The 18,402-nt window shown below is 33.6% G+C and overlaps 1 protein-coding gene across 2 annotated transcripts in view; it reads left to right on the forward strand.

The window, feature by feature from the left end:
- Positions 1-1,192: 1,192 nt before the first annotated feature.
- The window catches only part of LOC126722260 (ankyrin repeat-containing protein ITN1-like), a 32,139-nt gene continuing 14,929 nt past the window's right edge, over positions 1,193-18,402 (forward strand). For both annotated transcript variants that reach the window (XM_050425421.1, XM_050425422.1), the window contains exons 1-2: positions 1,193-1,415; positions 4,339-4,443. In XM_050425421.1, coding sequence (XP_050281378.1) covers positions 1,247-1,415; positions 4,339-4,443 — 274 coding nt within the window. In that variant the 5' untranslated portion in view covers positions 1,193-1,246. The remainder of the gene's footprint in view (positions 1,416-4,338; positions 4,444-18,402) is intronic.

Below are 18,402 nucleotides of genomic sequence, written 5' to 3' on the forward strand. Positions count from 1 at the left end.
AGTAGACATCAGAAATAAATAGGCAATCTATATTTTCTAAGCAAATATGAACTTTTACTTTTTGTTTCAAAGGAACTTCATTTGAGTTATTGAAGCTTTGAAAGTAACATTTTCAGTTATTGGTTCTTCAAACTCTAAAAACATCATTTAACTCCCACACACACACACACACACACACACACATATATATATATATATATATATAAGTTGGACCCCCATAAAATTAATTTGGCTTTGACATTGCCCATAGCTCTCTTTGTATACTACTTAATTCATTAGTAGCATTACATTTATTCAGCCTTTCACATTTATGTAGATTTGATTCCTAAACACTAACTCATCTTCATAATTATTATGTTAATAAGAATCAAATTTAATCTCTTATAGATTTTTTCACTCAAGTATCACCAAACTTTATAGGGATGTTTTAGGCTCATATTGCACTTAATTGCTTTGACATGGTATGGCACTTGTCTGTACTAAATCCAATGTCTCTAGGTATTTAATTAATATTGAAATTCAGAATCAACAAAAAGTATCAACTGATAGTTGACATGTAGATGTCAGAATGGTATCGTTTCATTTCATTCTCTGAAAAAATAAATTCTCTGAAAAAATAAATAAATAATCAAATAAAGTTTGGCAGGAGAGAGTGATAAAAAGGGAAACATTGATGATGGCGTTGAGATTTATATGGACTTAAACAAAGCTTTGCAAATTGGTAATTGGTATGCTGCCAAGTTCTTCCTTAATCGCCATCCGCATGCAATAAATGCAAAAATCACAGTTACGGAGAAGACCGCACTTCATGTTGCTGCTGAAGCTGGACATGTGCATATAGTGGAGGAGTTGGTAGAGCAAATGTCTGAAGAAAATTTGGAAATAAAAGATATTTATGGTTACACAGCTCTAGCTCGGGCAGCTTATAATGGAAACTACCGTATAGCAGAATGCATGCTTGGAAAGAATGAGAACTTGATCAGTATTGGAAATAACGATGGAAATATTCCAGTTGTTCTGGCTCTTTTCAATGAGCATTTAAAATTGGCTCGTTATCTCTATTTGCTCACTCTGCCAGAACTTCTAATGCCAGAAAAATCCCAGTTAGGGGCTAAAGTTGTTTGCGAGGCAATATATAGCAAAGCTTTGGGTAAGAATTAACTCTTCGTCTTAACTATCCATTGAAATTTCCTACTTGAAATTTTCGCAATATAATTCTGTATGATTGATTAATTTCTCTGTCCATATGGTACAACACAATATAGATATTGCTTTGGATTTAGTCAAGTGTTGTCCAAGTTTGGTTGTTGCTAAAGACAGAAATGGTTACTCCCCTTTTTATGCACTGGCTTGTATGCCTGATTATTTCCTAAGTGGAAATCGGCTCGTATTTTGGAAACGATGGATCTATTCCGGTTAGTACCATCCCTCTTACTCTTCACTCTTGTTTTTCGTTGACTTGTTTTAGTATTATGCAAATAATGGATGAATTTAATTATATCAATGTGAATTATGTGATGATATTCCTTAAAAAAAATCTATGAAAAAGGGGGCCGTTTTCAGATCCAATATAGCCCAAAAGAGAAGAGAAGAGTAATTTGCACCTTCGTTTGTAGATCCAATATAGCATTGTTTGTAGTTTGCACCTTCTCACCTAAATACAAAATAATAATTCTAAAAAATTAAGTTAAGATTAACAGTCTTAAACATTATTCAAAATTAAGAAAAGTAAGATTTTACATTGATAACTTGATCTCTTTGATAGCATTGGAAATGAAAAATAAGTATATCAAAATATGAATTTTGACATGCTTATGGAAAATACATGCAAGAATTAGAAAAATTAAGAGGATTTTTGTAAGAAATTATTTCTATAAGGGACTATTTCTATAGTTAGTAATTGCATGGATCTATTTTTGAAATAGATAATCCTAATTTAATATTTTGGGAATGACCACTTGAACTAAAAGACTCTTGGCATATGGCATATGATCAGTAATATTTTAAATTCATTAGAATTTTTAGAAAATCATTGCAATTAAAGGAATACAAGTGAAATGACATCATTTTCATTATTATAGTATACGTATGCTTATGCAAAGTACGGGTTAACTTATATGAAAGCTATAGAGAATATTTGAATAAAATATTTGAAATTAAAAAATTAAATAGATAATAGAATTATAAGGTTTAAAATATAATTTTTCCAAATTATTTAAATAATATATTGTGTAAGGTTAGCTTTTATCATAACCAAGAATTATTGTAGATTATAATTTATAATAAATGGTGAAGCTTCTTTAAAATTCTTGATAGATTTTGATAATTAAATTTTATTTGGAGTCATTTCTTTTTAATTTCTTCAAATTTAAGTGGAATTTAATTTATAAAAATCTATCTTAATAATTTTAATTTTATAGTGCGGTATATTGAGAAAGCACGTCCTACAAAGGATAATACTTAAGTCAAGTCGCATAGCACAAGCACAATGGCCAATTTTTATTATTAATACAAAAAATTATTAAAAATAATCAAAATAAATAATGATTTCTTAGATTTATAATTTTTTTTATAATAGAATTTTAATAAGAAAAGCATTTCTAAACCTCTTAAACCTTTTGATTATAGAGTTTCTACAATTTTAATGTGCTTATAGTGTGTCCACAAAGTGAAAGTATATTTTATGACGTGTAACACTTACATCAAACCAAAATCATATTGCACAAGAATAATGTATATGATCCAACTTAAATCAATGTTGAAAAAAAAAAAAAAAAAACTTCTACTCATATATAACATCCTAATAATTTACTATTTTTAGAGATGAAAAAGAAAGTGACAGAAAATGTGAGTCAACATATACAGAATATAACTAAGATTTATTATAAATTAGCTTGTTTATATCTTAACCTTATAATTATATTACTTAAAAAAAATTGGATAAATATATTACTTAAAAAGTTGATTCTCAAAATAAAAATAATGATAATAATCACATATTAATATGTCGATTTGATTTGCTTATTCCTAGTAACTTATTTTCATAGTATTTATTAAAAATATATAATTTTTGGTAACTTTTATATTAAATGTGTTGTAAAAGGCTAAGGCTACTTTTAGTACCAGCTTTTTACTGGCCTTTGTAGAAACTTATTTATTGTTTGCGGGCCCATGCAAGTCCCAAAAAACCCCCCAAGCTTATTTTGGTTTAAGTTTAGGATTCCATGTTATATGTATTTTATGGCAAAGTTTTAGTCAAAAAGTTAACTACAATCAACCATCTGTAGGTCCTATTTTATAATTTTTGCTAAAAATACCAAGTCTTCTTTTGCTTATTGTGGGCCTAGTGTTTCACATTACTCTTTTGCTATAATACTTTTAGCACAAAATCAATTAGCTTTTTTTTTTTTTTTTTTTTAATTTTATTTTTTAGCTTTTAGTTACAGTACTTGCATAAAAAATCTTTCAACAACAACTTTTGTTTTTTTAGGCTTTAGCTTTTAGCTACAAAACTTTAAGCAAATATCTTTTAACAAAAAGCTAGATAAGTTGTTATTATAAAACAGACACTAAAAACTTCTTTATTTCAAAAAAAAAAAAAAAAAAGATAAAATTTAGATTATTTGCAAAAAAATTTGAGACAAAAAATAGTTTGTCTATATTTGCCCATATACATAAATGGGCAACGTCATTGGACTATATTAATTTTGACTGATTTTAAGAGATGTATGTCTTATCTATAAATTTATTGAATTAGTTCTGTACCAAAAACAATTTCAATAGTACATGTTAAAATGGGTAATGTTTGGGCCAAAAGTCTTATAGTTTTGACTTGTACCTTCTTATATTTCCAAAAAAGACAATTAGGATTTAAACTTCCCTCCAAACTATTAAATTATACAAAAACAAATAAAAATTAAACATAAAATGGGTAACACCACACAAATGTTAATGAGACGTTCCTACCAGTACCACAACTATAATGTAAGTCCCTTACTTAAAGATTTTATTATTTTTTACGGTATTACTTTTGTTTCCAAATTTCCAATATTTAAAGTGTCAATCAATTGTTTGAAGAAATCATTTCCCATTAATCCAATCCACAGTTTTCTTGATTCTATATGTGTTGCCTTTTGCACGTCGCTAGTAATCTAAGATAAGGGTTAAATTTGTTGTACACAAACTCAAGTCATGATTCTTTTTAATTTTGGGGGTGTATAAAACTGTGTAAAACAATTTGTATGTAATAAAAATTACTCCTAGATAAAGCCAAATTGCAATAGTTAGTGAAGCTTGGATTATGTAATTGTGCATCTGTGTATATATTTTTTTTTCCAGGTATTCATATTCAATCGGGTGGTCCCATCAATGATATTCGTTTGAACATTCAAAAACCTGCGAGAAACAGAAACCAAAGCAATGGTAAAGAAATTATTGGATCAGGTATGTCACTGTACAAAGTTCATTTTCTCAAGATTTGGGCTATAAGAGCATTCACAGTAGTGGTGCTAAAAAAGCTATTTTATCACCCAATACACTAAAAATAGCCACAACATCAAAGATATTATACTTAAAAAATTTTAACTCTCAGCTACAGTATATTGCCATCTTTGGCAGCTGATTGTAGCTGGAAGTTAAACACAAATAATGTTGTTTATTTGGTTCACGCATGCTACTGCTCTCTCCTCTCTTTTCTCTCTTTTGGCTTCTCCTCTGTTTCTAATTTTCTATCACCTACGCCTTCATGCCTAGCCTCTCCTCTTCTCCCTCTCGACTGAAATCAACTTTCTCACTCTATCTTGTCCCTCTCTCCTCTTTCGGGTTTGCTTATGGCAATTGGGTTTGGTTCCAATCGGATTTATGGTGGTCCAATCTGTGCTTCAGTGGTTCAATCGGATTTATGGTGGTTTGATATGTGCTTCGGTGGGGCTTTGTGGGTCTGATTGATTTTTGTTTTTGTATTTCTTTTCCTGGATGATAGTGGTGATGCGGTTCTGGGTTTGTGATTTGGTTGTGATTTTAGTGGTTGGAGGTTGTGGTTCTGGGTGGTGGTGATAGTGGTAGTAGTTGTTGCGAATATGGTGGTGGTTGAATGGGTTTAGTGTCTAATGAGTTGTGGTTTTTTTTTTTTTTTTTTAAATTTTCGATGGTGGTGACTAGTGGTGGGTGTGGTTGTGGGTTTGCCAAGTTGAGAGCATTTGTTCACCCCAACCCTTTTGTATGAGAGAAAGTGCCTTAGCCTAGAGAAACAAATCTCTTTATCCTCTCTTCTCCTTTTCTCTCACAAATGACATATCCTTGAGAGAAATTTGTAACCTTCACACCTCTATAGGGAATTAACCCGAAATTTCCAACCTGTGAGAAACAAAAATAGAGAAAACACATGCCAAAGAAAAAGCAATCACACGCACAAGACAATATTTATATGGTTCGGCAATTTGCCTCAGAAAATCTCCCATTAAAAACCACGCAGCATTATTCAGGTCAGGTCAGGTCATCAACCAGATCAAACATAACTAAGCTCCACAAAGCCCAACAACCTCCATTACTAAACCTTGAGTGTTGTGAGTTTGTTGAAGGATTGGAAACTTAGTGAAGCCAAATCAGATCCAAGTCCTTTGTTGTTTTCCGTTGGCGGCTCAACGGTGGTGACTTCAATAAGCTAGATGAAGAAAAGACTCAACAAAGTTGGTTGCTAGCAGGAGCTTGGATGGCTCAAGTACACAGGGAGATATAGGCTTGGAGGGTTTATAGTCATCCATGTACTGCATTATTCATACTAATGGAGTTTTTCGATAGGAAGTCGGTGTGGAAGCCCCAAAATTTCTTTTGGTTGGTTGCACATTGGATCCTTGGCAACGTGACTCTTGTATGCTTGTGTCTCTAGAGTGGGGGTGTGTGTATGTGAGTCCCTTTTTCTTATTTTTATTTTAAGAGTCCCCACCAACCATTTTTTATGTATTAGGTGTGATTGGTCACCTATATGTCTAATTTGTTTTAGGTTACCTAATTAACTAAACCAAATTTTAAGGGCTCATTAATTAAGGCAAACCAAAAAGTATCGAATTAAAGATCATGGACACGGAAGATTGGTTACGTGTGGGGAATGTGTTAGGCACCCCATAGCGCCTATTCGAAAATAGTACCTCATTTTAATTTATTTCAAACGTCATCTTTCTGTATAGAAATAGAATACTTGACATTTTGATTTTTGAAAAAAGAGTTTTAAAGACAAAATATACATATATACATGTGAGTAATTATTTACTTATAATTAGCATGTGAATATTAACTCCAATGAATATTTACAAACAAGCATGTGAGGTATATACATAGATAGCATGTGTGAGGATATACAAGAACAACCATATGAGTTGAATATTTAATACATAGGTAGCATGTGAGTACTAGCTATTATAAATAAACAAACTACAACACACACACACACACACACACACACACACAATATGGAGTTGGAAGAGTAGCACCTTGTTGTCATCCACCATTTTCTCATTTTTGTCATGCAAAAAATGATAACAAATAAAATTCATTATTGCCAAATAAAGTGATAGGGTCAATGTAAACTTAAAGGGTGTTCAAGAACTCAAGGGAACAAGCCATGGACACAAATCTTTAACTACAACAATTCTAGGAAAAGCTTGAGATTAGAATGTATGAAAAAAAGTTTACCACGTTAACTTTTTATTGTTTTGAAAGAGCACATTTTCTTTGGAAAAGTTTTTATAGAGGAGTTTTGAGAAAAAAACCTTTTTTTTTTATAGAAGGAATTCCAACACGGTAAAGACTATTTATTATTATTTTTTAAGAAAAATTCTCTTTTATTTTCATATTAAAAAAAAAAAAAAAAGGAAAGCAAGTTTTTGAAAAATTCTTTTTTTTGAAAACATTTTCCAACTTGGTAAAAATGTATTTTTTGGAAACCCATTTTTTGATTTATTATATATATATTTTTAATTAAAGCGAGGGGAAAACATTTTTTGAGGGGAAATCTATTGTGGTAAAAACATTTACTCGTGTGGTAAAAACAATTTCCCTTTTTCTTGGCAAAAAATTTGGATTCCCTTTAGGAGGGAAAAGAAAAACCATTTTTTTGGGACAACTATTTGAAATCACCTTGACAGGGCAAAAATGTATTGATCCCTTACAAATTAATTAATTACCCAAGTTAATTAATTAGGTTCAATTACATGCAATGACATGGTAGCACAAACGAATCACCAACTAAACTAAATGCAGCAGAAATTAAATTTGACATGGTAATTTGTTTACGAATAGGGAAAACTACCCAGGCAAAAAACCCTACTGGGTAATTTTAAGGTCACCATTCCCAAGAATCCATTAATCAATAATCAAGCGATTACAAGTAAAATGAATCTTAGCAACTACCCTTGGCCTATCCCAAATTACCAACCTACAGTTGAATCTTCACTCTAATACCCAATTGGACTTGATCTTGTAGTGACACTCTTTTTGTTTAATGCACGAATCCCAGTACGTAACTAACCAATGATGCACGGATCTCAGAACGTGACTAACTCTAGCAACTTGAAGAAGGTTATTGGGTGCAAAGTTCTTCACTTCATGCACAATGAAGATCAGGAAGCTCCTTGATTACAAAACCCTTCGGCATAAAAACGCAGTAGTTTTTTCCAGAGAGAATAAGGCACTAGGTCATTCGATGCATATACAATGATTGTTAAAATAATCCTTTTATATGTCTAGGGTTGTGAGAAAAGAAACCCTATACAAATATACAAGAATCTGCATGCAATCGGATTTGAAAAGCCTGATTTCATAAATCTCGACAGAAACAGCTTGTGTCAAGATTTTGTTAAGCTTCAACATTAAATCTCGATAAAAAGGATTCTATCAAGACTTCTGTCAAGCTTTAGTGAACAGCTCTTTCTTCACTTGTTTCTTGGTCAGATCTTCATGGCTTTAACACTTGACTTGAACTCTTTTTTCTTGAAGTACTAAATCCATCCTAGATCTACCCAATTACAAGTAAAGTGCATTTTGTCAAAGGATTAGCCAATTATATAAAATATGTCCTTAACACACCTTTTTTTGGTTTTTTAATGTGTTATGAACATTTTTTTTTAAACAAATTATTTTTTTGGAGAAACATTTTTTTTAGAACACCTTTAAATTTTTAAGGAAAGAATGAAGGGAGATTTTTTTTTTGGAAATTTTTTTGAAAGGAAGAAATTTTTTTTAGCAAAGCATCTTTTGGAAAAACTCTCTCTTTTTTTTTTTTTTTTTTTTTTTTTTTTAAAGAAAACTTCATCATTCTTTTTGAAATGGATGAAAAGGATTTTGAGAAGCACTTCCTTAGAATAGTTGTGTAAAGAAGTTGTTTTACCCAAGCATATTTTTTTTATGGCAATATTATTGATGAGAAAAATAAAAGGACAACAATAATAAAGTGCAAAAAATAAATTGCAAGGAAAGTAAAGTGCAGAAATTTAAATGGCATAAAAGTAAAGAGGTGAGATATTGTAAAGGTTGATTGAAAAGTTTCTTTTTGTGTCTCTCTTAAATAGATTTTAATCCCTTTCAAGCCCATGGGTCCTTCATCATAAAGAAATTGGAGTTCTAAGCCATCAACCATTATTATGAGGCATACCCATATTGTGCTCAAATAGAAGTTTAGAAACCATTTAAAAGAGAGGGAGTAGAAAATGTCTCTTTTTTTTTTCTTTTTTTTTTAGGTGTATATACAAACATATACAAGTGAAAAAAAGTAAAGGGGGATGGGGATTGTGCAAGAAAATTAAAGGGATGACAGAAATTAAAAGGTGAAGGGATTGCTTGGAAAATAAAATGGATGACATAAATATAAAGCCAGGACAATAAAACCCTAGATGCCTAGGTGGGATGGAATTTCTTCCCCCTAAGGGTACTTCCCATACAAACCCTAGGAGATGGTCCAATATCGATCTAGGAAAGAAGCACAATATCATAAACAAGCAATAGCAATATGGACATAAGGATAAAGAGATATATTTGCACAATAACAAAATAAAGAGACAATTAAAGGAAAGTACTTCATATATAAATAAATATGATGTTTACAAGATAGTAAAAGAAAATGGGATGGGTGTAGTTATTAAGAAACTAACCCATCCCTACAAGCTTACCCACAAAATTACAAGTAAACAAAGGGAAGAGGCTTTTTTGTGGTGGGTTTCCTAGAGAGGGGGAAAATATTATTTTTAGAATTTCTAGGGCATTTTTCTCATAATTTTTCGACTATTTCTCTATTTTTTTTTCCTATTTTTCTCTCTTTTCTCCCTATGTTTTTCTCAAAAATGAGGGGGTATTATGGGGGGGGGGGGGGGGTGAGGGAAATGGGTGGCTAGCTAGGTGTAACATGTTACACCTAGCTAGCCCCCCAATTTTGCCGCCTCATCGGCCTATTTCGCCTTTTTTTTATTTTTGGTCCGATCTTTGCACAGCTGTTTGAAGGCCTTTCTGAGCTCTATTTTTCTCAAACTTAATATGCCTGAAAATTTCTGGATGTCTAGTTTCCAACGTTCCTAACTTTGCCTGATTTGGAGTTACGGTCGTCGAGATATCACGCTTGGAAGGAAGGTGATGCAGTGCTGAAAAATTCTGTGATGTTTTTTCTTAAAAAATTTCTATCTTTCAATCCAGGGCAGATATCTTCGAGCCCTTTTTATGAAAAATAGATAAGACCTTTTTCTTCAAGATGGTCCAGCTGACTCGCTCCAGTTCTTGACCAATCGGTACAGTTGATTGCGCAAAATCGAGCCAAAAATTGTCTCTTTTCCTGCATTAAAAAAAAAAAAAAAAGTGTGAAGATTTTATTAGGGTTTTTGGTATTTTGGTGATATCTTATTTGTTTTAACTCTTATTTTGGCCTGTAAATTATCCTTTCAAAAGGAAAAATGTGCCCTATGAGACGGTCCAAAATTCACGCAATCCAACGGTCGAATAAAAAAGTCAACTTTTTTACCATACCCGATTAGGGTTTTGGTCTTAATTGCTGTAAAATGGATTTCCAAATATTGTGACCTTTTTATTTGCCATCCAATCATGTTGTATTTATTTTTACCCTTTTTGGGTTTGAAACTTGTAATTTTGCACATTTTCCAATTTTTTTGAATTTTTGGTCTTTATTTTGATGCGTGAATTGGTGCTGGACAAAATATGGTATCAACAATTGGCGAAGAGGTTTTTTCGCTCAGGTAATCGGGTTTTCCTCTTTGAAAACACATCTTGGTGTTTTCATGTGGTTTACATATTGCTCTTTACATGCTTTAGATTGTTCTTAATCTTGCTTGCAATATGAATCTTGACTAAGTTGTTAGTTTAGTACTAAAAGTGATTAAACCATGAAACTTTGATTAAAGAGTCTAAATGTTGTGATAATGTTAATATAGTATATTTCATTAGGGATTTTCTTTTCCTTCATCGCCCCATCGTCATTTACAATTTTCTTTGGAGTGAATGGAATTAAAAATTGTTTTAAGAGAAAGCCAAGAGGTGATTAATTGAGCAAGAGTTTAAAAATTAGACTTTTATTTAGAAAAGAAAAGGAAAACAGTAGACATTGGAGACTAGGAGAAGAGAAACGATACTGGACTTGAGAATAACGAGCAAAGAGAGTGGAATTTGGCTTGGAATGATAGCTACCACCACCACGTCCATAATTGAACCTCTTTCTTAAGGAATTATCTAATGATCTAAACTAAGGACAATGCTGATGACAATTAGTTGAATTCGCCATCTCTTTCTCTCTCAAAGCTTCTTTGAAACGGTGGTTTTAATGGGAAAATGTGCCAATGTGGTAAAGTCCAGCTCTCGCTTTCTCTCTTATGGGTTTGTTCTTGATTTTTACTCACTTCTGACTTTTTGATCTTCATTTATTCATCCTTTTATTTATTTTTATGTTTATAACAATAAACTAACGAGGTGGGTTATGGAGGACTAACAAAAGTAATCTTAGATAGATAAAATGACGAAGTCCAAACCACAAATAGACACTATTAAAATGGGTCTAATTACAAGTATGTTCCTTTTTTTTTTTTTTTTTTTTTTTTTTGCTTTTCCCAAAGGTGAAGGAAGACAATGAACAATGGTTGTTGTGTATAAGCAGAGGAGAAATAATTAAAAAAAAGGCAAAAATACCATTTTAGTCCGTACATTTTGACTCTATTTCCTTTTTGATCCCTACTTTTTAATTTTACTGCATTTAGTCTCTAAAATCAAAAAGTGATTTGTTTTGGTCCCTACTGTCATCTCATTAATAGATTTCGTCTATGTGATAGATGAAGTGCACTGTTGGCTTAGTAAATGCTGATGTAGCCATTAAAATAATATTTAAAAAAAATTTATTCAGTATTTTAAAAATGCCACTTCTACAATTTAATTAAAAAAGCCAAAAATAAAAAAAAATTCTAATTTCTTAATTTTAATTTAAATTGATTTTTTTTTTTCAGTTTTAAAGATTAGGAAAAAATTGTTTGCAGTAACTTTCTCAATTTTTCTTAAACTTTCTTCGCAACCAAGAAAAACATTAGAACTCAAGCTCATATTAACTTCTAGTCAAAAATCTAACCCAACTCATATTTTCCAAGCTCTCTCTCTCTCTCTCTCTCTCTCTCTCTCCATGGCCAAAAGTTCTACTCTCTCCTTCTCTCTCTAAATCCATGGTTGAAAACCCAGCTCTCTCTCTCTCTCTCTCTAAACTTGTGGTTGAAAACCAAACTCTCTCTATCTAAATCCATGGCCGAAACCAATAGTGGCTTTCTCTCTTAATAGATCAAGAATGTATTGACTCCTTTGGGAAATTAACCAATTAATTAGCCAAATGGATTAATTAGGTTCAATTACATCCAATAAGTGTGGCAACACAAACAAATCACCAACTAAGTTAAATGCAGTGGAAAATAAATTTGATACAAATGATTTGTTTACGAGTGGAGAAAACCACCGAGGCAAACCCCACCGGGTGAATCTAAGGTCACCACTCCCGAGAATCTATTATTATCAAAACAAACGATTACAAGTAAAAGGAATCTTAGTACCTAATACCAACCTACAGTTGAATCTTTACCCCAATACCCAATTGGACTTGTAATGTAGTGACAATCTCTCCTTTTAATGGACGACTCCCAGTATGTGACTAACCAATTGATGCACGGATTCAAGTACGTGACTAACACACCAACTTGAGAAAGATGTTGGCTGCAAAGTTTTTCAGTTCATCCAACGATGAAGATTAAGAAGCTCCTTGGATACAAAACTCTTGGCGCAAAAACTCAGCAGCTTCTACAAGGAATATGATGAATTAGGGCAAATTCTGTCTCCGTTCACAATTTGCATGTACAATCAATTTGCATTGAGTTGTATCACTTGGCATCCCTTTAACGGCCCTTAAAATAATCCTTATATGTGGCTAGGGTTGTGAGAAAAGAAACCTTATATAAATACACTTGGATATGTGTGAAAACAGATCTAGAAATCTGAATTTCTTAATTCTCGATAGAAACTGTTTTTGTCGAGCAGCTGTTGAGCATCAGCATTAAACCTTGATAGATATCATCTGTCGAGCTATCTGTCGAGCTTTAATGAACAACACTTCTTCACTTGTTTCTTAGACAGATTTGCATGACTTCAATACTAAACTTGAACTCTTGTTCCTTGAAGTACTAAAGTCATCCTAGATCCACCCAATTACAAGTAAAGTGTGTTTTGTCAAAGGATTAACCAATTTACATAACACATGTCTCTAACAATATCCACATATGTCTTAACAATCTCCCACTTTGGCAATCCGTAACAAAACCACAACAAACAAATGAAATATAAGAGAAGTCATATATCACTAAACTCATAATCACTTGTTAAATACAATAAAATCTAATCCTAACACAAACTCTTGAAAAGCTTTGCAAGAAGAGAGTTCATGGAATGATAGACTTTGACAACCTATCTTTCTGAAATACTTTAAACAAAACTTATCAAGGCATCTTAGTGTGAAACAGAAATAAAATGATTGCATATAGAAAGCAACATGTGTATAAAGAGAGAAAAGAAACAACACATGGAGAGATAGGTAAATAACAACATACATCATCATATATAAAAATGAGAAATCAATACAATGTATGTCCTCAATAAATGGTCATAAGACCGGTGTACAAGAAAAGAAAAGTACATATATTCCTCACTACATCCCTCAAAATATAGACACTCCCTTTAACAAAAAAATGTCATATGCTAACACTCCCCCTAAGTACATGACTACTCTCATCATCCTAAAACTATTCCCCCTTTTTGTCACGAATGACAAATGGTAAGTCATCGAGAGGTCGTCATCTCATCATCACTGGAAAAACTAGCATCCTCATCCTCATCATCATCATCAGCACCATCATCAGCATCCTCATCCTCAGAAGCCTTCGGAGATGGAGATGGAGATGGAGAAGCAACGAAGCCACTAAGGCAAGCCTGTCATCGTGTAATACGACCGACATGAGTGGACACCTGACACAACTCATCACTGAAAGTGTCATGGCAAGCAGCCATGCGCTGAAGTTGTGCCATGATCACCTCAAGAATCACACCACCCGCTGAAGAAGAATGAATGGAGGTGGAAGGAATAGAAAGGCTGGAGAATCCGTCGTCTCAGTCCGTGGCTGCTTTGGTCGAAGTTGGGCCTCGCTTCGTCGAACAGACGCTGCGTTGATGCCACCCATGGTGGTATAGAAGGGAGAATCAGGAATAAGGATAGAAAAATGGCAAAGGATCCGTGTGATAGTTGAAGGAAAGATAAACTTATCAAGGGTCGTTGTATCTCTATAGACATCTATGAAATAAAGAATGAAATGAAAGAGAAAGTCTATAGAGAGGTCCTCTAAGAGGGATAGCAAAAACTAAGCACGAGGCTCTGTAATAGAGTTATAGTGAGACAATGGAGTAAGAACAAATGTCATCACCATGTTTAGGAACCTTGGACATTTTGCAAAGCCCGAGCATGGGGTGTTTTGGCGCTCACCCCATATGGAGGGCGTCTCACAAAAATGAGACAGAAGTACATCTTTGGACACAGTCCTCAGACGCCAACAACTGGGGTAGTCAAGATGTGCTACCCATGGGACATGAAGTATCTCGAATATAAGATCTGGAGTGACTTCAATATGTGTACCTCGGAATGTCATGACAAACTTAGGTACAGAGGTATACTAGGATAGTCAAGATGTGCTACCCGTGGGACATGAAGTATCTCGAATATAAGATCTGGAGTGACTTCGATATGTGTACCTCGGAATGTCATGACAAACTTAGGTACAGAGGTATCGATACTGTGCATGTTGGGGTAAAACTTCTGAATGAACACGGTGGGACATCTCAAAGGTATCTCACAAAGAGATTCCCATCCCCGAGTGTGAATGACATTGGGCAGAGAAGTGTTGGCAAAGTCCGACAGAATCACATGGCGCTCCAGATGAACGCCACGTTTAGAAAAATTCTCAGAGAAGTCCTGATGGGCCTTTTCATCATGAAACCGAACGTGAAGAAGGAGAACAGGAGGATCAGAAGAAGATGACCCAGAATGAAGAAGGTTTTAGATCGGAGTAGATTTGCGCTTGGGTGCCATGTGCAGTCTATCCGAGAGAGAGAGAGAAGACAGAACACAATCACAACCCAGAACAAATAGATAGAAAAGAAAGGGTACGTATGCATGAAAAGAATGTATGAACATGTGACGTTTTAAAAATTGTTAGGAAATTTAGACCCCGGTTGATAGAATTAACAAGTTTTAAACCAAAGTTGTTAATTAGATTTATTATGAATAAACCTTGTTAAAATAAACAAACATCAATATCATATCAATATCATGTAGTGGAAAAAATAAATAAGACAAGATATGATGACCCAGGAAAACGAATGAAACAAACTAGTTTCACAATAAAAAAACATGGGGGGAAACCTTCCCGTAAAGCAATCCACTATAATAAAGAGAAGTTTTAGATCTAGTACAAAACCTTTGTCCATAGACTCTACAATCCCCGTAGATGAACTTACAGCAGAAACCTTCTACCACTTCAGAACCTCTAAACTCTTCAATATATGAACGTCATTCTTTTGCATGAATCCCAATACGTGACTAACCAAAGATGCACAACTCCTAGTACGTGACTAACACACCAACTTGAAGAAGATTGTTGGCTACAAAGTTTTTCACTTCATCAACAATGAAGATTAAGAAGCACTTGGTTACAAAACCCTAAGGCGCAAAGACGCAGTGGCTTCCTTCAGAGAGAATAAGGCACTCGGTCACTTTTTGCATAAGTTCTCCTTGTATTCTCATATGTGACGGCCTTTAAAATAAGCCTTATATATGTTTAGGGTTGTGAGAAAAGAAACCCTACACATACATATCAACATGGGCCGAAAATTAGATCTGGAAAGTCTGATTTCGTAATTCTCGATAGATACAGCTGTCGAGCTATCTGTCGAGACCTCAATAGATACATCTATCGAGCTTTATTAAATCTCGATAAATATTATATGTCAGCAGCTATTGAGAATCTATACAACTTTAATGAATAGCTTTTCTTCACTTGTTTTTTGGTCCAATCTTCATGGCTTTAATGCTAGACTTGAACAACATGTTTCTTGAAGTACTAAACTCATCCTAGATCTACCCAATTACAAGTAAAGTGTGTTTTTTCAAAAGATTAGTCAATTCTAAATAACATATGTTCATAACATGATCCACATATGTCCTAACAAAAATAAAGGCATCATGGGTTCAACCCAATCCAAACCTAACAACACACAAGTTTCAACATTCAAACACACATCTAAATGCATGAAATATTGTGAAAATGCAAATGGAATGCAATGCATGATCATATAGCATCAAATAAGCAAAACCAAACCCAAAAATCTTAAAAGTTTTCAAAAACCCCAAAAATTTCACAAACCCCCAAAAACCTAGGTCCAATGCGTGAAATGCATGAAAAATGAAGGATTAGGAGTTCTTACCACAAGATTGAAGCTTTGTTAGGCCGAAATCTTGAAGAGAATGGAGATTTGAGTGAGAGAGTGTTTGGAGGGAGAGAAAAGAATTTCTATCGAGAGAGAAAAGAGAGAAATGAAATTTGATTTCACGCAGACCCCTAAATAGAAATCGCAGCTTGATGGATCGAGGATCTGTTGAGATCTGTCGAGCACTAAATCTCGATAGATATTAATCTGTTGAGGTGCTGTCGAGAATCTGTCGATGGCAAAATCACCTTGATGGATCGAGATTCTGTCGAGAATCTAACGGCCAGACAGAAACTTTCTCGATGGATCGAGAAGCTGTCGAGAAGCTATCGAGACTATGTCCAAAAAGCTCGATGGATCGAAAATGTGATAAGATCTGTAAAGAAAGGAAGATAAAGGGCTCGATAGATAGGAAGTTGTTGAGGATCTGTCGAGAAGCTATCGAGCTTGATAAAAAGCAGTTTTTCAAAGAGAGGAAAAACACAAGGAGATGAATGCAAACAAGAAAGCTACTCAACCATAGATCTAATCAACATGTTAAGCTTTCAAAAACATCTCTCAATAAGAAAATGCAAAGCATTCATGATCCAAAATACTCACACACTAAACAAGTCTAACCAAATTTTATATTTCAAAAATGAGTTAAAACAGTTTAGTAAGCATACATTAATACATGTATCCCTTGTGATGGCCAAATCACATTGAACCTACACATGTATCAAAAGTAGCAAAGAATTTTGCGTGTATTGTGTGAAAACATAGCAAAAGTGCATAAGTGTCTCATGCTATGATGATTTGAGATATGAGAAAATCAATTTAACTCACACACAATCATAACTACTTGATGGAGACTATCATTTTCGAGGTACATCCTATAACTCCCACATCTTTTAGAAACACACTTGCAACCATATTTAAAAGCATTTTGATTCTTTTTGCTTTTGATTTTTATTTTTATTTTTGCATATTTTTCTTTTTGAACATATCATGCATGGGCATATAAGAGAGAGAAAAAAAATACCCAATTATGTTAAGTCAAAAACAGCACAATTTTGCTATGCCGAAGCATACAGATGTTATACATGATTGGCGGGCTTTAGTGATGAGATTGTTATTTATACATTTCTCTTAGAATTTTTTAGTTATTCCCGTCAAAAAGAGTGATATGAGTGTTAAGTATAAGAGATTACTTAATCGTACTCATCACAAACACGAGCCGCAAAGCTCACTTGCTTAGTTGTGCATTGAGATGCTCATCTACGTTACAAAAGATACAAAGTTTAGAAAATTTTGTTTCAATGGCCATCCAAGGTACGCAAGTACCAATGTACACAAAACACACATCGTTTTTGTATTTTCTGATTTTTTAATTTTTTATTTTTATTTTTATGAGAAACAAATAAAGGAAAACTGAAAACAAACAAACAAAAACATGTTAAACAAAGCAAAATATAAAACTAGACTAACTCAAAAACAAGAAGGCAAAACACATAAGTAATGCAACAAACATAAAAGAGGGAGAGAGAAAAAGTGACTAAATTACTTTGAGCATTTTTTCATCTACACCTTGGAATAACATTTCCTTTTAGCGAACCTTTGATCCTGTGGTGAGGGAGAAGAGTTGAAACCGTTCAAGTTCGAAAGGAACATAAGGGCCTTAAGAAGATCTCCAAGAGGAGCAAAAGAGGATGGAAACTGATTTTGGTTTCCGAACGAGATCATACTATTGCTTTATTGAGTGGCTAACCACTTGTAACAATTTGGACGAGTATGCCCTGAAGCTCCACAGTGATGACAGAGATGCGGCTTCTTTGGTTATGACTTTTTGTTATTAACCTTCTTAGTCCTAGGGTTTTTAGTTTCTTTCTTGTCAAGCTTAGGGGGTGCTCCTAGAATAGATTTGCCCTTGTCTATGCTCTCACTAGTTATATCAGTTTTACATTCATTGTTCTTAGAATTAACATTATTAGCAAGTGAGACAAACAAAGTAGTACTAGAAAAGGCAATATTAGAAGAAGAGAAATCATACCCCAAACCGATTTTATCAGAAGAAACTTTCTGAAAGCTTAGCATCTCATTGAGCTTTGCACTGGAAGTCCTCTCCAATTGAGCTCTAACCCGGAACAATTCTGCTTCAAGCTTCTTTATCTTTTCAGCAAGGAAGTTGTTTTCGAATCACAATGCTCCAGTGGTTTGATTTTCTTCATCAAACTTTGTAGAGAGCTCCTTTCGATTGCGTTCAGCATCACTTAACTTCTTGGTGGCCAACCTATACAGTTTCTCATGCTTCTCAGAGACCTTGTATAATTTTACATAGGTTGTATGGATGTCATCTTGATCATCCATTTTCTCAAA

This window comes from Quercus robur, chromosome 4, assembly GCF_932294415.1.
Source record: "Quercus robur chromosome 4, dhQueRobu3.1, whole genome shotgun sequence".
NCBI lineage: Eukaryota > Viridiplantae > Streptophyta > Magnoliopsida > Fagales > Fagaceae > Quercus > Quercus robur.